The sequence below is a fragment of the Aythya ferina genome, assembly GCF_964211825.1.
Source record: "Aythya ferina genome assembly, chromosome: 21".
NCBI lineage: Eukaryota > Metazoa > Chordata > Aves > Anseriformes > Anatidae > Aythya > Aythya ferina.
The window spans coordinates 4,142,317-4,169,052 of record NC_140319.1 but is presented as its reverse complement, the minus strand read 5'-3'; the positions used below and the strand labels follow the sequence as shown (position 1 = coordinate 4,169,052).

Below are 26,736 nucleotides of genomic sequence, written 5' to 3'. Positions count from 1 at the left end.
GTAGCATAGGTTAATATTTTAGTGTGAACATTGCTTATGCAAGTCTAATAAATTTGATCAGAGGGTGAATGGGGCCCTATCTGCAGGCATAGGACAGCAGAGTTGGTTAAAATGTTTTATCTTTATGGTAAAGGAGTGCTAGTGTGTTATGTCTGGAGCAGGTAGAGCTCTGGTTAGCTTTTGGTATCTAGTCTAGAAGTGTCTAAGGTTTGTAAAGGTGCTAAATCGTTGAGTGTTCTTTACATTTCCTTCTCTTATGTTATGGATCCTAATCTCCTTTTAGATTTTCCCTCAGAGGCCATCAACTCTTTTTGATGACTCTTTTGATGCATTTTCAGCTGATCAGGTTTGTGTATAAATGCCATCTGAGTGAAGTAGTTGCTTTGGTAATAGATAGTGTTTATTTTTACCCACGTAGGATTTATTAGAAGTAAAACTTCTGACCTAGTCCTTGCTGCTTCTGTTCCTTGCTGTCCTTGCAGATCTCTCATTAGTTCTCCTCTTAGTAATTGTGGCTGCTGTTGTGAAATAGTGGGAGATAGAAAATTTTGAAGTTGTTAATAAAGATTTAACATTTCTGAGGTACCAGTATAAATATAATCATATGCTACTAGGACAGCACTGTGGTTTTACCAGCTGAGCTATAAAATGAACTCTCTAAGGTAAATTTTGCACACTTCAGAAATTAAAAGGTATTACATTGTGCAACCATTATTGAATCTACTGGTTGTGCTTTTGATGACAGGAAACTACTTGAAATGGATTGTGGAAATTTAATTATGTTCTCATCAAAGAAGAGAGCAGGGAAAATTTTTCAGTTCATGCTTGAGGAATGCTGTACAGGAGAATGTTGAAGACCATTGTCCTTGGGTAAATAGCAGATCTCAGAAGGAGTGAATAGCAGGTTTAGCCAGCATCATCTTTCAAATGGTTGAACTTTTTTTTTTTTTTTTTTTTTACAAAGCCTTCTGTTGCCTGTGACAGACACATTCAGACTTAGAGCACAGTGTATAAAGTGATCTCACATATCTGTATAGGGTACAGCTTGAATTTCAGAGTGTCAAGTAGTACAGTCATCGTGTTGATATAGCAGTTGAGTATGTCTGGGATTTGGTTTCTCAAGTTTTCTCGTGATTCAAGAAGTTCATACAGCTCTGAATGTCTATTTTAATGGTGTGAACAGGGTTGATAGCATGGCATATCTCTGGCTACAGTTCTGGGAGCCCTCTTGAATTTTAGGGGTTGAAAAACATCTTTTTACCCCTCCTTTCTGTCTCTCTAGTTAGTCTTCCATTGGGCCATAGACAGACTTCTTCATTCAAAGGGAAGTTTCATTGTGAACAGACAGTAATTTTTGAGCTTCCATAAACTAAGTGCTATTAACGTTTCTATTAAGTCAACTTTTTTGCAGCTAGAATGAGTTGAAGGACAATGTGCTTTAAACGAATCTTAACCAAACTTATTTCATTTTGTTTAGTTGTTCTGATAGTAACAGAATGAAGGGAGGATTATTAACACTTCTATCATCATCTTGCATTGTTTAACCAGTTTTGCTTTTCTTTTGTGCTTGTGCTTACTGCTATCTCACTGGCTAGATTTTCACACCAAGGCCATGTGACTTGTTTGCTGATTCCAATGGGGTTTTTTCACCAAAGAAGGTTGGTTTAGTAACTGTAGTGAACTTAAATTTAGAAGCACTTTAGATGAAGAGCTTTTTAGTTGTTTGTATCAGAAAATTATGGTAGTTCTAGATTTTCCTTTGACTTTAATGGACGCTTTGCCAAACCAACTCCTGAAAAAAACAGTTCCCAAGGAAAGCCAAAGTTGATTCCACATGAGTTTCAAAATTGTAATTAAGCACCCTTTTCTTGTGTTGGCCATCCCATATCAAAGTTTACAGAGACTTTCTAAGGAATCATTTTTTTAAAACTTGAAGCTGTAACTATTTCCCCTCTTTGCTTTATTGTCTGAAATATCAACTAATCTGAGCTGTACTTCTGCTGTTAACTTCGTGATGTTCTTCAGTACTGCAGGAGGTTATTTGTAAAAAAGATGGATTATGGAATAACCTGGATATACATAGAAAAACTGGATTAATCTGCACTCTCCACAGCTGTGGGAAGAAGCATAAAAGTAGGTCCTCAGTTCTTAATTATCTTCTCTTTTTTTGTTTCAGACTCCTCATCTTGTAAACCTTAATGAAGATCCACTCATGTCTGAATGTCTGCTCTACTACATCAAAGATGGTATTACTAGGTGAGGGTTGGTACTAATATGCTGACATCTGGTTCTTTGCTTGCTTAAGTTCCCATGCTGGAGACACCTTGAGCTTAAATAATAAGTATTCCTTGAGTTACTCAACTTCCATGTATAAATAAAGCATGAGATTTGCTGTAGGTGCAAAAGTACAGAAATTCATTTCCCTCTATAGTTTACTTTGTGCTTTAGAAGTAATTTTTGCAGTCGCTCTGCTTTATAAGATGTTGATTACTGCACTGGGCAGTACAAGAAAGCAGAATATCACTTTTGAAATATAGGGAAACAGAAGAAATGAAACACTGGAAATGCAGTTTTGATGAACTGAGGATTGAAAACCACAGTGTCTAATAAAAGGAAATGGAATAGGGCCGAGCTTTCACTTCATATAAACAAACTGTTATCCATGCCTCTTCTGCTGTCTTCTTGGATGTAATGCCTTCTCGTCTTTGTAATACGCTTCTATAGCCAGTCACATGGTGTTCTTGGCTGACAGTGTAAATGCCCAATTAATGTAGTTCTGAATTCACATACATGAGACTAAATTTAATTGCCAAAATTGGAACTTAAAGCAGACTATATTCGAAAACTTGTCAAGATACTTGGGAGAAGAGAGGCTGGTTTGCTTAACTCTGGTGCATTAAGCAGTGTTTGGCTGCTTGGTTTCTATTTTCCTGGGGTACAAATGGAGGACAGTACACAGACAGGTGCTGTTGTACTACTCCAACTTGCATTGGATCTAGTGAAAAAAGTATCAAACTTGTAGAGAATTCACCACAGAACGATGACAATAGCTTAGGGCTTAAAAAATCATGTTAAATTTTGAGTCTAACCAATTGGCAGTAGAAATATGTAGAGTGATCAGCAGAGCAACAAGTTCATAAACATTAGGATTGAAAATTAAGTTGTCCATTTTTATGGATACCAAATATCTATAATTGCTCAAATATTTCAGTTTGGAATGGACATGAATCTTCATGCTTCTGGGATATAGCCAGCCTCCTCTTGTTGTCTGAACGCTATGTGAAACTGCTTGTGGCATCAAATTATTCAGAAAGAGCCTACTGAGCCATTTTTGCTTTTTTGTTGAAGTGCAGATGGTAATTATTGGAAGGGATAATTCTGGATGAAATGGACCACTGGAAGTTCCTGTCCCTTTGTTCTCCTCCGCTTCCCTTTGTAGTGAGAGGGGGACTACACAGGGAAGGAAATATCTCAAATTCAGAGGTCTTTAATGTTTCAATTCTCTCTTTTATGTTTTCAGAGAGAGAACTTATTCCTTTTCTCAAGCTATTTTCCTCCAATTTCCAGTAAATCTGTTATGTCCTGTACAACCCAGAGTTAAGCACCACAAACCTTTCACTTGAAGGATAGCCGTATTGTCTTACAGAGTTGTAGAAAGTGTCTGACTTGCTCTTGAAATGTTTTTTATTGGACTCAGGGTTGGCCAAGCTGATGCTGAGCGAAGGCAGGATATTGTATTGAGTGGGGCTCATATCAAAGAAGAACACTGTATCTTCCGGAGCGAGAGGAACAACAATGGTGAAGGTAAAAAACTATTTCTCCAAGTAAAGTGTTGGAAATATAGAAAAAATAGAAAATAACTAGTAATAATTGCCACCTGCAAAATTAAGATGACAATAGTGTTGATTCTCTGGTGGGGTTTTATTAACCAGTATAGCATGAAGAAGTGATTCACTTTTATTTTGTTATGGTGTTAGTAGGAAGACAGCCTAAATGAGGGTCTGCACACTTAGCTGTTTCTACAAAGTGCTCTCTAAAGTCTCATTTGTTGTTGTTCTCTTTGTAGTTATTGTTACTCTGGAGCCTTGCGAACGATCAGAAACTTATGTTAATGGCAAGAGGGTTGTGCAGCCTGTGCAGTTGCGCTCAGGTAAGAAATGTTAGAACAGATGTTTTTTTTTTTCCAGACTTTGTCTAAGAATTGTTCATTTGTGACATTTGCATCATTGTTTGAAAGTGCTGGGTGCTGTTAAAGGGCAGGAGTATTACCTTCTTGGAGTGAAGCTCTTGAACAAGTTGGTAGCATTTTTCTCTTATCAGCAGGTCTTTTTTTTCATTCTTTGCTGCATTAGCTGTAAGTGTATTTAAATATTCACTGCCACACAGCATCCTGCTTGTCCTTCTGCTTACCCTGATATTATTCTAGTACATTCTTGCCCAAGCCTATTGCCCTTGGCAGTCTCAGTGAGACAGAGCAGACAGACTGCCAGCTGCTGATGGAAAATTCCCAGCTTCCTGGCAAAGCTAAGATATGACCCTCTGCAGGAGTACAACAGCTTCTCTTTTCTCTCATTGGGTTTCCCACTCAGTCCCCTACATTCCTTTAGAAAGGCGTGTGGGGAAGGAATTAGAGGGGAGGGAGTGACTGCTCTAAATTATGCTTTTTAACCCATCTTTTTCAAGACACGATGCTTTCTGTGTCCTTCCTCTTTTTCCTCTCATTTAAAACAAACAAACAAAACCACCTCAGTTATTTGCACCAAGTTATAAGTCAGTATTTGCATGGAATCAAGCATACTGACTTCAGTACAAGCCTGAACAATGAAGGGCAAGTGTTTTGTTGTTCTGACAGCATATGGCTCATACTGAAAACCATGACTCTATCCTTTAGTAATTACTTTCTTTAAAAAAAAAAAAAAAAAGTAGATATTTGCTTTCTGCATCTAGACAATTGAGTTACCAGGAGAATTTAGATATGGCCTTGACATCTTGAAATGCCTGTGTTGTAGTAACATATTCATAAGGGCAATTTTGGTTACTCTGGGGATCTACTTACTGGAATATATATTTTTTTTAACTACATTAATATGTTCCCTGGGAGAGCAGAGGAATTCCACTGTCTTCCATCAAGCACATCTCGGGCTCTTTGGACATTTGATATCTCTAGGATTTAGCTTAAAGATTTGATATTACATTTCTTCAGCTCTTCCCACATTAGTTAAAAGAAACTAAAATCCTTGTATAAGTATTACTGATGAGGGTACAAATTAAATCAATGCATATAAACCACATTTTAAAGAAAAGTAAGCTCCATGCATTCCATTCTTTGAAGTTAGACTTTTTCCAAGCTGAAATTTCTGCTAAATTGGTCTTTGCCCATGCTTTGGCGCTGTTGGTAAAGGAGAGGAATGGGACTTAGTGAATGTTTTATTTGCTGCAACAGTTGGTCAGTTTCCAAGTCCATCCTTTAATTTTTGATAAATTTTTCCAGAATGTTTGATTGGATCTCTTAAGGGCGATGCCATCCTCTGTGAGCAGCGCTTCTTATCACCAGTAGTTCTTTCCTGTACAAACCAGACATTCTTTTCTTCCTTGTCACCTACTAATTTGAATGTATTGTAAAATCCTCATTGAGCAATCTTTTCCACTGCCACACGAGGATAAATGGGATGAATCATTGAGTGATGTTTTTAATTGCCTTGGAGTCCTGAAAGAATTAACTTGTGTTGCTGTTTTTAGGAAATCGTATCATCATGGGTAAGAACCATGTCTTCCGATTCAACCATCCAGAGCAAGCACGAGCAGAAAGAGAGAAAACACCATCAGCTGAGACTCCCTCTGAGCCAGTTGACTGGACTTTTGCTCAGAGGGAGCTTCTGGAGAAGCAGGGCATTGACATGAAGCAGGAGATGGAGAAAAGGTAATGGAAAGAAGAGTTTCTTCTTGCAACAAGAACGATACAGCTGTAGGCTATGAGTTGTGTCAGTGCAAAACCTAAAGCTAATGTCTGTTGTATATATGGAAGACTTAAATGAAGCTTCCAAAAGTAAACAGAGTTCAAGTACCCTTCTTCCAACATATTCCAGTGCTCGTTCAGACAGTTAATGTCATCGCTACCTCTAGTGAACATTGAGAAAACTTCCCCGATTTTACTTCAGTGCTGTAGCTCCTTAAAAGAAAAAAAAAAAAAAAAAAAAGTTAAGCACCTGGCATTAATTCCCTAGACCAGATTTTGGTGAAGGACTGCACTATAACTTTTAGGTAGTTTCACTTATTTAGTACCACAATAGACGTCTCTTATGTAACAAATTAAATGCACTGAATTGATAGTATGCACGGAACTGATGGATTTGAGTAAATTGTACTTTATTTTAATTTTTTAGGTTAAAGGAGTTAAATAAATAGTAACTTTATATAAAGTATTTCTTTTTAAACAGAACGACTTTTACTCTTGTTATTGTAATTTAGTGGATTTTGTGTTTACATCAACACCAACATGAAACTAATGATATCTGGCTATTTCTGTTCTTCTGTCTGTCTTCAGATTACAAGAAATGGAGATTTTGTATAAGAAGGAAAAAGAGGAAGCAGATCTCTTGTTGGAGCAGCAAAGGCTGGTATGTGTCCTTACTTCACATTAACTATACCTTTGGCCAACAGTAATTCCTGTCCTTGCTTATCTGAGAGTTTAGGAAACCTGCTTGGGTTGTCTGCACAATGCAGTTATCCCTTTGCTTTTAAGTACTTTGTGCCTACAATGGATTACGATCAGTGTGAGTGAGCTCCTTCGTGTTAAATTGGGAATGTAATTGACACCGAAGAGGCTTTAATCAGTTCTTGTTGGGACGGGTCAGATTTCTTGCAATGTAACCTTTAAAGAAGAGCATTTCTATGCTCTCATGTTTTTTGAAGTTCATTTTCAATAGTCTAATCAGCTACTTTTGGGATGTTTGCCTTGATTTTGATCTTGGATCACCAGAAGGTACTAATTTTGTGCTGCCAAAGAGACTCGTAGAACAATGATATGCTAGGTTTATTTTTTCTGAATGATGTCTGAAAATGTTGCTGCATTGTGCATGTTTTAACCCTTCTCCCTTCCCCTGCATGGAGTTCCTTGTAAGGTTCTTAATGCTACACGTGCTGATGGTGGGGTTATGACTAGGGAATAAGTGTGCAAAGGGAACGTTAACTCATTCAGAACAATGGGAATTCCGCCATTTCACCTATTTCTTCTTATAATCAGACTTAATTTATCAGACTTCCTGTTTAAGACTTCAATCTTTTCACAACAAATGTCTTCTGAAGTTCATTACAAATAGAAATGCATGCAATCTCCAAGCATCCTGTGAATTTTAAAAACACGACCAAGCCCAGAGGTTTAAACTACTGTTAGCCTTCTCCCAAAAGCATATTGGAGCAGAGTACTCTGGCTTCCATAGATAGACGCTACATCAATTTTTTTTTATTTATATTATACGGTGCACTTAAAGCCTTCTGCATCTCTAACTAGAGAGTACTCTTGGGTGGAGAGGAGTTGCTGTAGGCTTTGAGTCAAAGCAAAACTTAGTTCAGAAAGGAGTTTAAGATGCAACTAATATAACGTTACTTCAATTTCATTTTTTAAATTTGTGGAGCTGAAAGCAGTATTGCAAAAAACAATTCCACATGAAAAGAAAAATAGCATCAAGGTTTGGCTGTGTGTCAAAAGAGATGCAATTCCATCCCTTAAATTCTGGTGACAGGCGTGTGCAAAGCTGCTGTATGAATTAAACAAGAGAATTGGCTGCCTGGGGATCCACTTCAAATAAGGCTGTGTTGATGCAAGTGTTGTGAAAGGAAATTTTTCTCCCTGTACTTATGATTGGGGGAAGATTTAAATAGGTTCGTCTAATACTGTAGTATAGTTACTACTTTCTTAAAGCTTTTTTTTTTTTTGCTGATTATTTTGATCACTTAGTGGGCAAAGGTGGAAGACTATCCTGCATGCATTACCATTGTAATTTCTGAAGGACAGCTTTCCTAGTTGTAAGGATCATAATAAATGTGGTCACTGGTCAGTTCAGCAGGATACTGCTTTTTACGCTGCTTAGTGAGAATACAGCACAATTGCTTGACACATCTTGTCACTTCTGTGTCACTATGCAGTCTGGAATGGACAGGATGAATGCCCTCTTTAGCTCTCGAATAGTGATTGGGAAATCTGGGAATGCATTCCAGCTTGTGTACTTTAAAAGTATTTATTTTGCCACAATATCCAGCTACACTGTCAGGTTCTGTATCTTGCTGCTATATAAGATTGATGTTGAAATATACATATTCTTCTTGTTCTAAATGGGATTATGATCTTGGATATAAGATAGTGTTTTCCAAAATGTTTTGGTTTTGTGCTGAGATGCCAACCAATTTGGGCATTTCTTTGTAGTTAGATGTGCTATACAAAAAAGTGAGAACTCTTTTTCCAAAATTTACAACTAATATCTATTTGCCTTGCTGGCATTATTTGGAAGTAGAAATAATCATTCTCCGTTTTTCAAATTGAATGTGAAAAGGTGTTTAATAGAGCTCAAGTTATCTTCCAGGTTTTCTTGGTCGTTATGCCCTTGCAGTGACCCCTTAGTGTTAGAATGCGGGTACATACCTATGTTCATTGGGTTGGTTAATCTCTGAGAACACGCAGGACAATGGCTACGCAGTGTCACTTAGTCAGCTTTTTATAAGCAAGACATCCTTTACCCATAAGTAGTAATATGGTAGTTCTTGTAATCTGTAAGAATAATCCTGTGGAATTTATGCCTTAACGTCTGAGTAGTTTGTTTTGCCTTTCTGGATGTAGTCTTGAATGCGTAGTTTGTGCAGTGTTTTCCTCCAGGGCATCTTTTATTTCCACTGCAACATGCAGTTTGTTAGATGCTCTTTCCTTAGGCTGCAAAGTTTGTTGCCTGTAAACTCGTGAGGAGTTGGGTCTGTTTCTAATCTGACGTTTTTTGGCCTGAACTAGTACAAGTTGATTCTCTAGTGCTATTCTTGAATACTGAAGATACATAAGGTCACAAGAAGCTCACATAACTTGATTCTTAGGCTATAGAGCTTGTTGACCATAGGGTAGAGCAATATTTTTGTTACTCCCTTTCATCGTTTCTAAGACAAATTATATTGTATTCCCCATTCTTCGTGGTCCTCTACCCGAAGTCTTAAGTCTAGAAACTTGTGGTGCAGAGTAAACTACCTCAGTTTCCTTTGGTTGTAGAGTAACTGGCTGTTACTGTTCCTGACTTCTAATGCATTATAATTCTCCATGTGAAAAATACGGACATTAGAGGTTCACTAGAGACTGACTGCTGTGTTTTATTGAGGATGATGTGGATCTAGTGGATCACACTAATACATAGGACTTTTTTTTTATTTGTTGGAGAGGTCTTAAATTAGTAATCCTTTAACAAAACAAAAAAAGGTAGTTTGACTTTAACTCCTGGTTGCAGTAAGCAATAATGGATACGCTTAACTTTTGGTGGCAGTATACCTGAATAAATATTCTCGGCATATGAAAACCCGAAGCACTGCTCATTACAAATGATTTAGCAAAAGATGGAAAACTTGTAATGAAGAAGCAAAACAAACAAGCATAACTCTTAGCATGTGGAAGCTCTAGGGTTTGAGAAGAGGACAAATCAAGGATATCAAATTGAGAATTCAAATTAAACAATTAAAAAAAAGTCACTACTACATTCTTCTGAAACTCGTTCTTCGGACAGTGAAGACTGTTAATGTTTTTGCTTTTTTAAACTAAACAACAAGGTGACAAATGGAGAAAAAAAAAAAGCAAAACAAAAAATAAACAAAAAAACACACCTCTGAAACTCTGATTCTGGATATCCTTTTAGCCTGTAGCAAGTCTTGGAGTATGAACCACTGTCTTCACCTGTCATAGTGGCACTTACAGTCCTTTTAACATTGAAACCTTTCGGCTGCTTCTGTTTCATATTTTCTTATCGTCTAACACTTCTCTGGCTGCTGTTGTAGTGAAGCGGATTCTAAACTTGAGCATCCCTGCAACCATGTGCAACGTTACTAACCAGTGTTAACCTGACTTACTCTGGCTGCTCATGACATCTTCTATGATGGCTGTTTTGTTCACCTACCTGGGGAGGATTTGCTGAAAGAAGCAACAGCAGTAACCAAGGCAAATGTGTGTGGCGGGGATTTGCATGTCTTTGTAGCATGTGTGAAGTGCAGTTGACACTTGATATTTGTTTTTATTTTTTTAATCAGGAACTTTGTTTTTCTTGATCAGTATAAAGAATTTTGGAAGGGATTGGGAGGGAAGAATTTAGATTATCTGATATGTCAAGATGACGAGACTTCTAAGTAATATTAATCTTAATTTAGTGAAGAGAGACAATTTTGACAGTCCATGATTCTCGAAGATACACATTAATGTCTTATCGCTCAGTCTTCAGGGACTTCACTTGTTCTATTTTGATTTTTGATTTAGTTTTCTTTGCCTGCTACTTCTTGTTTAGCTTTTCCATTTTCTTACAATTTTAATTTTGGTTATTTTGGGGCCACTTCTTGATTTTTGTTTTTCCAAAGGATGCAGACTCTGATAGTGGGGATGATTCGGACAAGAGATCGTGTGAGGAGAGTTGGAGACTGATCACTTCCCTGAGAGAGAAGCTGCCCCCCAGCAAGCTCCAAACCATTGTAAAAAAGTGTGGCCTCCCCAGCAGTGGGAAGAAACGAGAGCCTATTAAAATGTACCAGATACCCCAACGCCGACGCCTTAGCAAAGACTCCAAGTGGGTTACCATCTCAGACTTAAAGATCCAGGCTGTGAAAGAGATATGCTATGAGGTAGCACTCAATGACTTCAGGCACACTAGACAGGAGATTGAGGCTCTGGCCATTGTTAAAATGAAGGAGCTTTGTGCCATGTATGGGAAAAAAGATCCGAATGAGCGGGAATCGTGGCGAGCTGTTGCCCGCGATGTCTGGGATACGGTAGGAGTTGGAGATGAGAAAATTGAAGATGTTATGGGCAATGGTAAAGGAATAACTGATGTGGATGACCTGAAGGTGCATATAGACAAATTAGAAGATATCTTGCAAGAAGTGAAGAAGCAGAACAACATGAAGGATGAAGAGATAAGGGTTCTTAGAAATAAGATGCTAAAAATGGAGAAGGTTTTGCCTCTGATAGGGTCTTCAGAGAAAGCTCAGTCAACCACAGCTAATGATAAGTCTCCAAACTCTGACAGTGTAGCGGATGTGGATAAGAAGCCCACAGGTGAATTAAAAAGAAGTGACAAAGATGATCTTGCTAAAGAGGAGCGTGTTTCTCAGTTAATGGCAGGTGATCCAGCTTTCAGACGTGGGAGATTACGTTGGATGAGGCAAGAACAGATTCGATTTAAAAATCTGCAGCAGCAGGAAATAGCAAAACAGCTTCGCCGACAAAATATGCCTCACCGATTTATCCCGCCTGAGAATCGCAAGCCCCGGTTTCCTTTCAAAAGCAACCCCAAGCATAGAAACTCCTGGAGCCCAGGCACTCATATAATTATCACAGAAGATGAAGTTATTGAGGTTAGAATTCCAAAAGATGATGATAAAAACAAAGATGAAAGCAAAGAAAAAGAAAGTAGAGCTGCCCCTAAGGACCCTCAGCAGCTGTGGAATCTTTATGGCCCCCAGAGGAATCAAGATAATATCCAAATTAACAGGCAGCAGCTAAACGCTCAGGCCCAGCCTAGCAATCAGCAGCAGCAACCCCAGTTGCGTTGGAGAAGCAATTCTCTCAACAACGGCTCTCAAAAAACCTTGCGGCGGCAGGCGTCGGGCTCGTCCGAATCGTTGCACTCGTACAGCGGGCAGCAGAACCCAGACCTGCAGACTTTCCAGCAAAAGCGCCACATCCACCAGCACCGGCAGCCTTACTGCAATCACAGCACCGGCGGCGGTGCGGAAGGCAGTACGGCGAACTCCCACCCGAAACAGACTGACCGGCTTAACCACTATAACCAGTTTGTGACGCCCCCACGGATGAGGCGCCAGTTCTCAGCACCTAACCTCAAAACGGGCAGAGAAACTACCGTATGATTAGTTGGCCGAGGCTAGTCTCGGGGAGGAGGGGAGCAGGGGCAATGCTGGCTTCTTAAGAAACAGCCAGGATTGGCTTTGCTTATGTCTTGGGTTTGGCCAGGGAGAACTTGAGTAATTCGGCACAAGGTACCGGCGCTTCAGCCCGTTCAGTTTGCATGTGACTTTTGGTGCAGTTGTAACAACCCCGATTGGAAGAACACTGACAAATTGTAAGAACTTCGGTCATAGACTAGAAGATTTGGAGGGAGGGATGTGGAGGGGAGAACTTCTCTGCTAGCTCATTTACCAATTTTTTTGTGTGTCTTGGAGTATTTTTCTAATGTTGAAAATATTGTCTGGAACTTACCAAGTGCTACCTTCCTCCTGTGTTTTTATGTAGACAATCAAAAAAGGAATTTAGTTTATAGCGTTGAATGTTTCTTGTGCCTTTTTTTTTTTTTTTTTTTTTTAGAAATAAGGAAACTGACCATCTGTTTTTAAATCGATCTGGCTCTTCAGTACAATATTTTCCACTCTTAACCCAAATTCTCCATAATCTATAAACGAAATGTTGGCTGACAAGATAACGTGGCTTTTTGTATAGAGAAATGAAGAAGAGCTATTGGGCCACAATCTTACGACCTGAGTAGGAAATGCCTTCTGTCCTTCTGCTCAAGTTCATAATTATTGGTATGAAATTGCTGTGACAGTTAAAGCTGCCTGAATGGAATTTGATGTCAGGATATATATATGTTTGAAGCAATACGTTGGAAATAATTTTTTTTCTAATTCTGATTGCATCTCTAAGTATAATAGTTCTTAATTATTATACGGAGATTGCAGAAAGGAACTGGGATTTTTTTAATACTCTGGTGCAGGAAGAAGCCTCAAAGAGCTAATTCTTATTTTGTTTTCAGCTTTCTCAGGCTGTAAGCCTGGGAGGTAGTTGTTATTACGAAGATTTATCAATTGCTACTCTGAATTGGCTGAGGTAAAGATAGGATAATTGAACTGTTTTATCTTAATGTGATACCTCATGTTAGTGTTTCTGGTCTTGGATTATACCCCTGTTTCCAGACTTTTTTTAATAAAGGAGAAGGTCACATTTAGGAAAAAATAAGATGAATTTTCCTTCTCCCCATGCTTAAAGTGCAAGTTAGTATTTTTAATATCTATTCTGATCTGAGGTGTCTATACTTGCAAGTGATTTGCCATAAAACAAATGCTTGCAATCCCTACTTCAGAATCTTTTAAACAAATGACAGGGAAAATACTGATTAAGCAATAATGTTTTTAAAAGTTTGGGGTTTCGTCTCAATTGGAGAGTCCCATTTTTGATTACAGACCTTTCCTTCTGAGTTTTTTAAGGTGCAAAACAAAATCAAGCGTACTTCTAAAAAAAAAACTGTGGACATAAGCATAAGCCAATCTAAAGCTTTGAGGAGAACTTCCTTTTGCTGTTAAGTTTAACTTGAATAAAACTTTAAAAGCGAACTTGGCTACTATACCAGATTCGGCAAGATTGGTCCACTTTGCAGTGCATTTGTACAGTTAAGTGACTTGTGCTGTTTTGCACAAATATCCTTGATTTACTTGAGGTTGCTTTTTTTTTGATTAAAATACAAGCCCTACTGGTAATTGTTACTTCTGCATGTTTCAACATAGCTGTAGATAAGTAGAAAATGCCTCATGCTTACCTTCCATCTTATTTTTATTTCTTGTCCTACTTTTTTTTCCCCTTTCCCAACTGTGCATGGTATAGGTGCTGGTTGCAACACATGGTAAGTGGCAGCCATGCACCGTTTATGTATAGTTTAATCAAGTGTCACCACTGCAGCCTCTGCACGTGCCTTACTGATAGAATACTGGCCCTCTGATATAGGAGATCCAAAGTCTGACTGTCCTAGAAGAATCAGCTCATCCTACCATTTAGGACTTTTTTTTTACAGCAGGTTTAATTTGTTTGTCCACCTATGGATTTTCAGTTTGCATTTGTCTCATGTTTGGCCTATGTGAACAAAGGAAACCAAACATAGCCAAAAATGCCTTGATTTTTTTCAAAAAAAAAAAAAAAAAAAAAAAGGAAGCCTTATAGATGAGCAATACTTAATTTTAGCCTGAGTCAAAATTGCTAAATGAGATTTTGGGCTGCAAATACTATTGTCCTGGTGCCTTTCTTTTGAGAATTCTGTTTTGAGTGCATTGCACTTCACCCTTGACATGCAATGAGTTCTCTTTCATATCCTCAGAAAGGCTTGGGATCTCTTACAGATGTAAGCTCTGCAAAATCCTCTTAGCTCTGTACGAATACCTGAGCCAAAGAGGTAGTAGTCGGCGTTAGGGGTAGGCAGTAAGAGAACAAGTCAGGATTCTCTTGTCCCATTTATTCATTGAGGATTGTGGCTGCCACAAAATCACGACAGGATTTCAAGTCCATGCAAGTACATGTACTAATAGGAGACTAAAAATAGATCCTTCTATTTGATGTCTAAATGCTAAAAAGTTTTTTCCCAATTTACCTCAGCAGAACATGCTGAAAAAAAATACCCGTAAATGTTTGGATGTTGGTGATGATGAACAATAGGTTGCCATTAGTCTGTTACCCCCCTGTTCTAGTGCAACACTAGAAGAATAACCTCGTTCATTTTATTGGATGGTTTGACATACCATTCCTTTGAAAAAGGAGTAGTCATTGACAGAAGGGTCAATGTCAAGCGTCCAGCCTGCTCAGAGGAAGCAGGTTTCTTCCTGGGTTTCAGGAGGTTGCTACAGAAATGAAACTTGGGAAGAAATCTTAAAATGATCAGCCACTTTTACTAGAGCATAGTGCCTTGTCTTAAAAGGGAAAGGGTGAGAACTCATGGATCTCCTTGCAGTATTCGGAAATATGCACACCTCTCACTTCAAATTCTGCATTAATGGGGCTAATGAACACTAATACAGCTGCTTTCATAGAAGACTGTGGAAAAGGCTTTCAGGTTAATGGAAATGTGGCATCCGTGATGGGAGTGCTGTTTTAGTGAGCTTAATTGCCATTGCTAAGTGCTGATGTGCTGTGTGCTTTGACAGCTGGCTTGTATCCACCTGTGCCTTAGTGATGATTGATTAAATGTCCTTTAAGACACACTAGGGACATGTGGATTTGGGGGTTGGGTGGGGAAATGCATGACACTAACTCTCCTCTGATTGACTTCAACGTCCTTTCTGACACAATCTTGGGGATCTGTCAAACTAGAGGATGCTATTTTTATCAGTGCGTTCAGCATAGTTTCAATAACACTCACTGTTTGTTCTTTATTCTTTATATGTTAGAGGTTTGTCCTTTATCCTTTATATGTTGACATTTGACTCTGATACTTCCCTTTGAACCACTTCAGGAGCTGCCAAATGAGAATTCTATGCTGTGTGCCCATTTGTACTGTAAAGAAAGCAGTGAGTTGCCTTTTGAATTAAATGGGATTTTCAGATCTGTCTATTGTTAAAGAAAATACAAGTTTTGAATTGTCTTAAGAGCAAGCATCTGCCTCGTGAAAAGCAGAACTGGTTTGTATTGTAACAAGTGCTCTTTCAATAAACTATGAAATACTCTTGTAAGTGTCAGACTTGTCTCAGTACTATACCGTATTGCAGGCTTGTCCTGATTTTATTTTTTGTCTTGGGGTCGATATTGTTCTAGGTGTTAATATTGTTCTAGGAGTTAAATTCAAGGTTTCTCTAATTTTTCCTCTATCAGAATCTTGCAAGCACATCCACCCTGCTGTTTCTGCTGTATAGTTGTGTCAACAGCAGCTTAAACAGATTTCTGTCTGCTGTCATGTAGTTTATTTAAAACAAATAGATAAAATCATACTGCAAGGGGTAACGTCATACTCATCTTCAGTACTATACCATTGCACCATCACAGGTGGTGTTTATCTAAATCCTGGAGAAAATACAGAGCTGACTGTTCTGTATGTATTTGAAACCAAAGTTTTGTATGCCTCAAATACACGAGGGACTTGCAGACATCACCTGGGTCCAAAGTATCTATGCTGAGATACAGTGTTCTGATGAAAAAGCTGATCCAGTCTGGTCCGAAGAGATTAGACCTAGTCAGGGCGCATAAATTTTCTGTTTTCTGAAAACAATGATTGTCATGGCTTTACCTATTTCCATGCCCCTGAGCAAGATAAAGTTTGCGTTCCCTTTTACTGCATTCATGAAGCTGATGATTAAAACACAGTGTGAAGCTGTGCAACCATGTGCATTGGGTTCCAGCGAGTCTCAGGCACGGACCTCCAGGACAGCTGCTTCTAGATGCATTTTTTGTTTGTTTTCTAGCATTTGAGGTACCTTTACGTTGGTACTAACTATCACATGTGTATTATCACTAATCAGATCTGGAAATGCTGCTCAGTAGAGCTGACCACTCCTCAGTCAGTGCTCTGTAAGTGAACCAACCTGAAATTCGTCCATCATTAGTTGCTCAGTGCCAATTACTGCTAAGTACTGCCAGAGTATCAAGTGCCAGGAGGCAATCTTAGTCCTGTTTTTCTGCGTAGAGAAGTGGTACCTATTTTTTCATTATGGGAAAACAAGCTTGAATTCTTCTACTTTTAAAAGTAATGGATAGTTTGTTAGTGTGGAGATTAAAAAAAAAAAAAGTCTACTTTATTATGCATTATTTGCATTTGTTTGGCTTACCAGTCTGAAAATACAGAAGACAAGAAGCAAGTCTTTGTCTTTGAATAAATGAATGTAATGGGCATGTGGTTTTTCATGCTGGAAGTAAGATGGTGGAATGTTCCTGATTTTTGACCGTTCCCTCTGCAGCTTTCCAGTTTTTCTGAAAGAATCTGATCAAAGATTCTATTTAAATGCTAACTGAAAAGCTCTTCCATGGAGCTGTTGTCCAACACATTCTTCATTTCTATAATCTAGTCACTCAAAATGACACCTGCATATTATCTCCTTCAGGGTGCAGGGAAATAAATTGTTTTGCCTTTCCTTGCAAGTAAAAGAAGCTTGTTTCTGTCACTTCCCAGCTGACCCCTTTTATCTTGGTTTCAAATGTAGTAGTGTTATCTACAGAGGTGGTTGGGGAAGAAAAACAGTGCCTTTGTTAATGAATTTTTAAGAATACTCCTGGGTATTTTCATGGCTATAAATAAGTCTGAAGCTGATTCCATAAATCTAGAGTAGCCTCGTGGTGAATTAAGAATGTCAGGAGTAATATCAAAAGAATGATTTATGCCCATTCTGTCTGGTTCTTGCTGCTGGGCTGGGATTTCCTTACGTGTGCTGTATGTAGCCATCATGGAGTCAGTGGAGCAGATACAGATGAAGAAGGAGGGGGCATTTTAGCCCAATAAAATTTCAAGAGGGAATTAGAAAAATTAAAATGTGGTCTCATATGATGGTCTCTTATGAAGGCCATATATTTTTAATAGTGTGGTTTTCTCTTCTGAAAGCCATGGGGCATGTAAGGATCTTAACTAATTGGAAATCTTGTACTTTTGATGTGTTGTTCTAAGAGCACAGCTACCATTTTTTAATGCTATCTCCCAGAAATATTACTTAAAGGAACGCCCTTACAATTTATCTTCTCTAAGTACTGTCTAAAGGTCTTTCTGTATGAAATGGTGTTAAATTTGATGTGATTCTGTTATGGCAATGTCAAGTACGTTGAATATTTGCACCCTTGCCACTGTAGGAAAAACCTGTAAGAAGCCAATTTAATGTGTGTAGTAAATGCCAAAGGATCATCTTTTTAAAAAATAAATTCGTGAGGTAGGCTCTGAGACCAGGAGCTTAGTATCTGTTCTAAAAACCTTGTAAGAGTTGCAGAGAAGAGTAGTTGTTATAAAAATAAATAAACAAACTGAACAGCAACAAAACCAGAAAACAACGTTGGGGCGCATTCATTTTACTAGCAAATAATAAAAGGGTCATAGTAGCATCTATTTCAAGGTGTGATAAAGCTGAACAGGAGGAAACGCTCTTGTCCCAGAAGGTGTTGAAGTGCTGAGCTGCTTGTTGTGCAGAAGCCTCGGCACAGATCTCTCTGGCTGTGTGCCAGGGCAGGCTGATGGTTGCCTCCCAGGAATGGTTCCCACCTCCAAATTGTTTCCTTCCTCCAGTACTGGGATCTGCCCTTGTCCCGTTCTGATTCCTGGGTAGGTCAGAATAATTTCCCTGATCAATTTTGCTAAAATCTGAAAAATAGGATCTAAACCCTTCCTGCAAGATGAATCTGAATCGTTCACTGGGGCTTATTCCTGTATATTCCAGTATTTTGTAAATATACGTATGCCTAGGGAACCAGGTCATACAGTCCTTTCCATGGAAAGAACAAGGCTTGGCAGAACTTCCTGAATCTTTCTATTCCACACCTTAAGCCAATTGATTGTCTTAAGGTGTGGAATAGATATAGAGCAAACACACTTCTTCCTTAAATAAGCTCAGCCTTTTTGTCCTGGAAGTGGTATTTCATGTTCTATTAAATACAGCATGAGAAAAGGATACTTGCCCCCTCAAAAAGGAAAACATAATTTAAAACAGAATCTTTTTTCTAGAATTTGCATTGCTTTTTGATACAACAAAATTTAAAACAGTGGTGCTGTAATCCCCCTGTTTGAGAAAATGAATTATCTTTCCCTTTATTAAATTTATTTCCATACCTTTCTCTATGTCCCTCCAGTGTACCCATAAGCGAGTTCCCAAAGTCCACTTCATCCAGTCTTTAACAAAAATTCCTAAACCTTTTCATCTGACACATATGAGCATGGATATCTGATGATTTAAAAACAACACTTCCTTAGCTGTGTTGGCCTCTGTCTACCTTCTTTCCATTGTCCCAGGACAGGCTATCCTAAAACACTAGATGTTGGTATGTGGCCTCTGTGTGTTAACAGAAGTGTCTTCTTATCTCTGTTCTTTGTCTGTCACTCCATCTGAGGTTTTTGTGTGTCTCTTGACTGTTCTTGCTTTTGTCTGTCCTCCTACACAGTATCTCCTCTTTCCCCACAGGACTATGAGAGTAAGCTGCAAGCCTTGCAGAAGCAGGTAGAGACACGATCCTTGGCAGCTGAAACAACAGAGGAGGAAGAAGAGGAGGAAGAAGGTGAGTTTGAAGCTAAAATTAATTTGGACACAAGCCTGAAATAACAGTTGCTATAGTCTCTTGCAAGAGAAAACAGAATGGAAAATTTGCTCTGGAAAGCTGTGAAAGCCTTTATTACCTTGTGGATCTGTAATTTTCACAGCATAGGAATGTAAAATACCTACTCATAGAACATTTCACATCAGCAGTAGATATACATCCTCAAATTCAACTGATATACAAACTAGGTTAGTTCAACTATAAGCTTAGATTTGGTGATCTTGAACTTGGAGTCTGTCTCATCTTGGTACTAACGGGGTTAAAGTGTCCTTAAAATAATGCTATTGCCTTTGTTTCTTTGTTCTGATTTTTGAAGGTACTTTTTTTCCTTTGTAGGAATTCTTATGTACTCTGACATGCCTGACTAACTCAATTTCTGGACAATGGATAGAGCTTTATTAGTCCTGTAATGCTTGCTTTCATTCCAATGTTTTAGTATTTGGCTTTAATAATTGTTAATTTGGACTAATAGGATTGGGATTTGTTTTACTTCCTATGTTCCAAATTCTCTTACTTAGCATTATATATCCAATACTAGTGGTAAGAAAAATTGAATCTATTTTTTGTCACTGAATAATAAAAATGCAGATTTTTGTTTTCTGGTTTTAATCCTGCAGAAGAGGTGTTGAGAACTTGATGACAATATCAGCGATAATAAGTTATTTCATGTGATGGCTTAGAGAAGAAGCCACAGTGATTTTATCAGTGTTTTTATTTTTTTTCTTTGTTCTTCTAGTGCCCTGGACACGACATGAGTATGAACTCGCACAGTGGGCTTTCAGGAAATGGAAATTTCACCAGTTCACTTCGCTGAGGGACCTACTCTGGGGAAATGCAGTGTATCTGAAAGAAGCCAATGCTATCAGCGTAGAGTTAAAGAAAAAGGTTAGGAGCATACAGAGTATCTTTTTGAAATTTCTGATTGACTGTGTAATCCTGCTTTAAATGCTCAGAGTCACTTATCCTTAAAGCTAAATGTATTTTAGTTATTAGTTTGGGTTTTAAAGGGTTCAGAAAATCATGGATCTCTGTGATTCAGTCTTCTGGTTGAATGAATATTCCATTCAAATCTGTTTGATATATTCTCCTCTTCATTTCCCTTATGCTGTTCCTGTCCATATTATAAACACATGTGTGTGCCCATTTCCCCCTGGGGCCTCTCTTTTCCTTGTTGCTTTTAACTTCATTTGGTCACTTGTCTAAGACAAGTGGGTGCTGCAGGGTGTGCTAAGTCTATAGTTTTCTGGACCTCTGCTAGTTGTGATAAGAGCAGATTATGTGTATTCAGCTGAAAAATGTTTTGTGCCACTTTAGACAAACAAAATCATGTGACTTAGCAAAAGCCTATTCACAGAGGTGAAAGTCAAACTTTCTTCATATCTGCCTTAGGTTATATCTCTATCCCCCATGTAATACTGTTATCTGATTGCTCTGAACTTTGTTTTCTTTTTGATTCAGGTGCAATTTCAGTTTGTCCTGCTGACAGACACCCTTTACTCACCACTGCCACCAGAGCTTTTGCCCACAGAGGTGGAGAAGACCCGGGACAACAGGCCTTTTCCCCGCACAGTGGTAGCTGTGGAAGTCCAGGATCTAAAGAATGGAGCAACACATTATTGGTCCTTAGAAAAACTCAAGTATGGAAACATTACTGGAGAACAGAGTTCTTTATATCCAAGGAGTTTCACTGAAAAATTTCATCCCTTGCTGCTCACTCTGTTATATTTGGTTTTGTGTGTCCTCCTGAACGCCACCTTTCTAGATAGTACAGTGTTATAAATACCAGCTTTCTGCAAGCACTGCCTTAAATTACTCTGCAGTGTTTTACATAAAAAGATGCCGAAATTAGATGTCAAAAGAGCATAATTAGAAGTTTAAATGAAATCCAAGATATATGTAGTTTTCTGAAGTGATTTTGCCTTGTGATTTGTGGGCTTAGCCTACAGATATTTTCTCCCAATCCCTTCCATGCAGGGGATTTGTACTGCAGAAAAGGGGTACTCACTTTGTTCTTTATTCTCCCTATTCTATGTGTAATTTGGTATAGGTGAGTTTAGTTCACCCAACTTTGTGGTGTCTGCTTTTTTGTCTGTTTTTTCTTCCTTACTCTGTTTTAATTTTTGAATCCTGCTTTCTTTTGTGCAGGCAGAGGTTGGACCTGATGCGGGAGATGTATGACAGAGCTGGGGAAATGGCATCTAGTACGCAGGATGAAAGTGAAAGCACAATGACAGGCAGTGACCCCTTTTATGATCGCTTTCATTGGTTCAAGCTGGTTGGAAGGTACGTGGCGATAACCTCAGCTCCTGGTATGCTGAGAGCTCTCATCAGTTTCTGGATGGGTTTTGTCTTGGAATGTGGTTATAAACTGTGTAGCCACTTAGTGTCAGTTGTGTGTGTTGTCTTGCAGGGTTTTCTGATAGACTTAAAGTATAGTGAAGAGCAGAAACTGTTTGTTATAACGTTGCCTGTCGTGGTGTAACTTTGTAGAATCAGATTTGACCATACACATTCTAAGTAAATCCTTTAAAGAGGGTGTCTAGCTAAAGTTCTATCTCACGCCATAGGAGGAGAGCACAGAGAATATGAAGGACACTGGAAACGGATGGGAAAAGCAGTCCAGCACCTTATTTACATGTGTTGTTCAAATAATTTGGTTATTTTCTTCAGAAATACAGAATATCTAATGGGATTCTTTAATATTTCCTAATGTTGGCTGCATCTCTATGGTATTTTTAATTACAAAAATGCTACATGTTGGAAATAAGAATTGTAGCTCTGTTAAATGGATGTGCTGTCAATGTATGTTCACCCATGTTTGTATTCATTTTTTGTTGCTTTCACTCAGTTCGACGATGCCCTTTTTCCTGACTGTTAGTGATCCCTTTCCTTATGTTTCATTCCAGTTGAGACGGTTTGAAGGCTTTGCTTGTTGTTCAGGTTGGCTCTGTGCTGATGGCAACAGAGGGCTGTTAAATGAAGCATTTTTCTTTCCCCTCCCTGTGTTAATTGGTGTTCCGTTAACTGATATCTAGCTCCCCCATTTTCCATGGCTGCGTGAATGAGCGTCTTGCTGATCGCACGCCCTCCCCCACTTTCTCCACGGCTGACTCTGACATCACCGAACTGGCTGATGAACAGCAGGATGAGATGGAGGACTTTGATGATGAGGCCTTTGTGGATGATACCGGCTCCGACGCTGGAACTGAGGAGGGATCAGACCTCTTCAATGATGGGCACGACCCGTTTTACGACCGATCCCCTTGGTTCATTTTAGTGGGAAGGTTGGTGAGGTTACTGTGAGAATGGCCAAAAGGGACCAGCTCTTGCTGTAGGCCGCAGTGTCTTAGCTTTGTGTTGCACTGAACGTCTATTAAGCCAGCCAAAATAGCCATATACGTAAATTGGCATTACAAGAGAATGAATATAGTTTAACACTAAGGTTTAAAATCCCATTGCCAGAGGCCAGGAAGGCCTAAGTAATAATTGAGGAAATAATCTTAGATGTGACAGTGTGATTAAATCCACTTCTAGTTATATAGAAGTCACAATATAGAACGTATGTGATTTTGCTTGTGTGCAGTATTTAAGCTTTATAGCAATGCTCAACTTAGCCATTGCAAGCTCACAAAGATAGTATTGTAGTATCTAACTTTCTTCTGTAGAAGAGAATCTCAGGATATGGTGGAAGGTCTTTAAATCCATTCCAATAAATCCGTTTTTGGAAACCTCCACTAATGTCTGCTGTGTGGGAAGAGAAAAGATGGCGTGGGGAAAGGAGAATGGCCCTTTCTGGATGAGGAAGAGTATTCCTTGATTATTTGATTCTCAGATTATGTATGACTCTGAGTAGCATTGTATTGTGTAGCGAAAGGTTGTCATCATTAAAAATCATTGGCCGTTTATGTTTGTTAGTGCGTTCCCCGTGCACTGCTTGAATTTCTGGACCAAGTTAACCAGAGCTTAACTTTATCCTTTTCCACGACTGTAAGCAGGGAGGACATCCTGGTCAGGAAAGTGCGGTTTCCTCAAGTGCTGGAAACTCACTTGCATTATGAAGGAGAAACAACAGGATCCCCTAACTGCTATTGGTAAAAATGGGGGCCTGAGTTTGTTCTTCTGAAAGGAACATCAACAAAAAAAGCTTTTACATGAGTTCAGTGGTACCATTTGTGATTTAAGCTGGGAACTTCCTTTACCTTGTTTTCAAAACAAACTGCAGTTACTAAAAATGTAAGAAACTACAATAGTCCTCTTTTATCTCTGCGACTTTATGCCTTTATGTGCAGTGTCTGATAATGTTTTTAACAAAATTTAATTCTTTCAGGCCAAGAGTTATTTTGGGGAAGCCATTTATCTGGCTTGGTAATGGTTGTGAGCTAGTGAAAATGGCAAAGACCAGGCTGCTTTCTTGTGACAGTGCTGGCACCCTGGGCATTTGCCTGTTGTGCCCGTTCCTTCAGAGCAGGGCACTCAGTGATTGGGAGAAAGTTGAACTATTCATCTTCATTTCATAGACTTCAGGAAGCACAACGCAAGCTGAGCAAATGCAGTGTCCAGTAAGAACCATTGTGCTTCCTGGCAATTACACAGCCTGCTTCCCCTTTCCATGTATTAAAGAGAATTTTGAGCTCTGTCTCTTTAGGCAGACGTGTGAAGCTGCAGCAGCTCAGGAAACTGTCCTGACCTGTGGGAGCTGCACGTATTAAAGAGCTCTGCTTGGGTTGTAAGCTGTCTTGAGGAGTGAAACTTAGTTCATATTTCTGAAGAGAGCTGAGTGACTTTTTCCCCATTTGTTGGTTGAATTCCATGTGTTTTCCTAGCACGCTGCTTCTGTCAGCAGAAAGCTGTTTAACACCACTTAGCAGAAACTATTTTGATTCTTCAGGGTCCTACAGGATGAGAATTCTACTTTTGAACAACGCATCTTAGAGTATCAGAGGACATGTCAATCTACATAGTGTCTTGAGCAGAAGATAGTGTTCAGTCCTTAACAAAATCAACATTGTGTGCTTTTAAGTAACTATGCACTGTTTTACATGTTATGGAATGTGTGGAAAAAAAGGAGATCGTTTTTATTTTCTTTTTATCAGCAATAGTGAGCCCAGGTCATGCAGGAGAGAATGAGGATAAGAGACTGATCATGCCCAATTCCTTGGGCATCACAGTATTGTTTTTTTTTTTGTTTGTTTGTTTTTTTCCTGTGCTGTGCTGGCCTTTTATTTGTGCTATACTTAATAAAGAAAGGAGAAAGGGAAAAAAAGAGCTGGTCCCTTTAGCCATCTCTTCTGGCATGCTGGGATGTCTTTTAAAGCTGATTCTTTTTAACAGCGTGACTTATCAAACAGTGATGTTTTTAAGGGAGGTGGGAGAGGATTATGGGACATTTTATTGTTGTGTTCATTTAAAAACGTGTTGTCATTTTGAGTGACTTCTGTTGGTTTTCTTTTGATTTTTTCCAAGTATTTGTGTTTGTTAGATTTCATTTCTAGTTTTTGTTGTCAGTATGCCATTTTACCTCACCAATCTTTCTGCTAATACAGCTCCCCCCTTTCAGTCTGCTGGGCTAAGGTGCAGGGGGACACTTGCATAGGGTGTGTTCGGGGAGAAGGAGTCCTCCCAGATGTGGGGAAGAGGAGAAGGAGAAGCTTAATACTTCATCCCCTCCTAATTTAACACTGTCTTGTAATGAAGCAGATGGAATGGCAGAGGAAGGCAGTATTACACCGTAAAACAGCTCTTTACCTCTGTACAGCAAATGTGCTATGGCTCATGATTCCACACAAGATATTCAACTTTATTTTTGCCAAATGGGAAATGTAACACTTTTTGCGTTATGTGCTTTTCTTTCTCCAAGTCAAAATAATTGCAGTGAGCTGGGTGACTGGATGGAAAGACGTTAAGAAATAGTTTTTTCATTGGGATTGTGATTTTTGTTGAAGCAACAAAATTGCAGTGGCTAATAAAGCTGAATGCTTTGGCTGTCGTGTGTTGGACAGCAGCTTCAGAACTTTAGCCATACATATAAAATACATTTGCATGCAGTTAATATTTTCACTTTCTAGCCATTTGGCTTTGGAGTACGAAGGCTGTACCGACTTCTTCTATTAATTAGTTAAACTGTCTCTTACTTGTATACATATTATACAAAAGGCTTTCTGTAGGGACAATGAACATTTTTCCCTAGCTTGCAATGTGATTTCCAAAGTCCATGTGTTTTTCCTAATGACCATAGTCCAAGTGAACAATTCCAGGCTGGTACTGTGGGAGGCTGTTTTATTTTGCATGGTGGGACACTTCTTTCCCAAAATGAGCACTACCTGAAATTTCAAAGCTGAAAATATTTCCTTAGAGGAGAAAAAAAAGCACCACCAAACTTCCTATGTTGTTACTTTAAATTTACCTTCTGCCTTCCCCTGCTTTGTCAGTGTTTACCCCACTTTGGAGCAGACTGAAAAGGAATTAGATCCTAATCTTAGTCAAATGTTAAGTTGCAGTTGTTTTTTTGTCATTGTATGCTTTTTGTTTTTTCCCTGTTACTTTTATAGCTTCATTAATCGTTCTCTTTTCTATTGCATTTTGTCACCACTTTGTTTTTTAGTAGCATTATTTTTGTCTCTTTGGTTCATAATTGACACCTGTTTCACTTCTTTATCAGTTCAAAACAATTCATCCTGGGAATGGGCATGTGAACTCATGGAGGAACACTTAATCTTTTATAACTTTGCTTCTTAGCTATATGTCACAAGGAATTGAGTTTGGAAAATTGTGTTTGTGGAACAAATTCTGCAGCTGATGGCACCAGACAGGCAGTGAGCATTTGGAGCTCTCAGTCCTGTTTTGTCAGGCAGGACTTTCCTTGTGAATATTAAACAAGAAAACTTATAAATCTGAGGAATTAATTACACTTAATAATAAAAAGGACTGCAAGAAGCAAATCCAGTTAAATAAATTACCAATGTTTCAGTGTAATTTAATATGCATACATTCCTAATAATTTCCTATATAATTAGTTTTACTTTAATGACTGGTAAAGCTATTGGTTAAACTTCTGTCCATCTCAGCGTTCTTCTGGACTCTGAAACAGCTTCCTTAAATGAAGGCTTCCTTTCTTCCCCTTGTTAAGAACCATCTTTTACCAGACTCATTAGACTTCTCAACATTTCAGGTTTTCCTGAAGCTATAATCATACTGAAGTGTAGCATTTTAAAAACTGCAATTCATTGCAGAAACCTAAAATAATTTAACACTGTTAGTCTAGCTTATAATTAAAATATATGCAATAAAGCTTGTTAACTGTTCCAAAATAGACCCTGCTTGTAATTATACATAATTTTAAAAATTAACGTTCAGCGGGATCATCCAGTGCTGGCCCTAAATGCTGTTTTTCATTATTGTAAACTGTAATTTCTAAATGGCTGTTCAAGAGTACTTTTGTGGTCTTTTTTTGTTCCTTTTTTAGAGAAATAAATGTAATACTAAAGGTATTTATTTGTGGGGACTGACTTCCACTATCT

The 26,736-nt window shown here is 38.6% G+C and overlaps 1 protein-coding gene across 10 annotated transcripts in view; it reads left to right on the top strand.

Moving 5' to 3' along the window:
* KIF1B (kinesin family member 1B) overlaps positions 1–26,736 on the top strand; it is a 95,784-nt gene that overhangs the window by 42,480 nt on the left and 26,568 nt on the right. For 8 of the 10 annotated variants that reach the window (XM_084494907.1, XM_084494905.1, XM_084494903.1 and 5 more), the window contains 10 exons: positions 2,177–2,256; positions 3,698–3,804; positions 4,067–4,150; positions 5,740–5,920; positions 6,545–6,617; positions 19,087–19,180; positions 19,956–20,104; positions 20,678–20,856; positions 21,365–21,502; positions 22,255–22,503. In XM_084494907.1, the coding sequence (XP_084351033.1) occupies positions 2,177–2,256; positions 3,698–3,804; positions 4,067–4,150; positions 5,740–5,920; positions 6,545–6,617; positions 19,087–19,180; positions 19,956–20,104; positions 20,678–20,856; positions 21,365–21,502; positions 22,255–22,503 (1,334 nt within the window). Of the gene's footprint in view, positions 1–2,176; positions 2,257–3,697; positions 3,805–4,066; positions 4,151–5,739; positions 5,921–6,544; positions 6,618–10,590; positions 15,673–19,086; positions 19,181–19,955; positions 20,105–20,677; positions 20,857–21,364; positions 21,503–22,254; positions 22,504–26,736 lie in introns of those variants that run through there. The other 2 variants (XM_084494908.1, XM_084494900.1) reach the window with 2 other exon arrangements.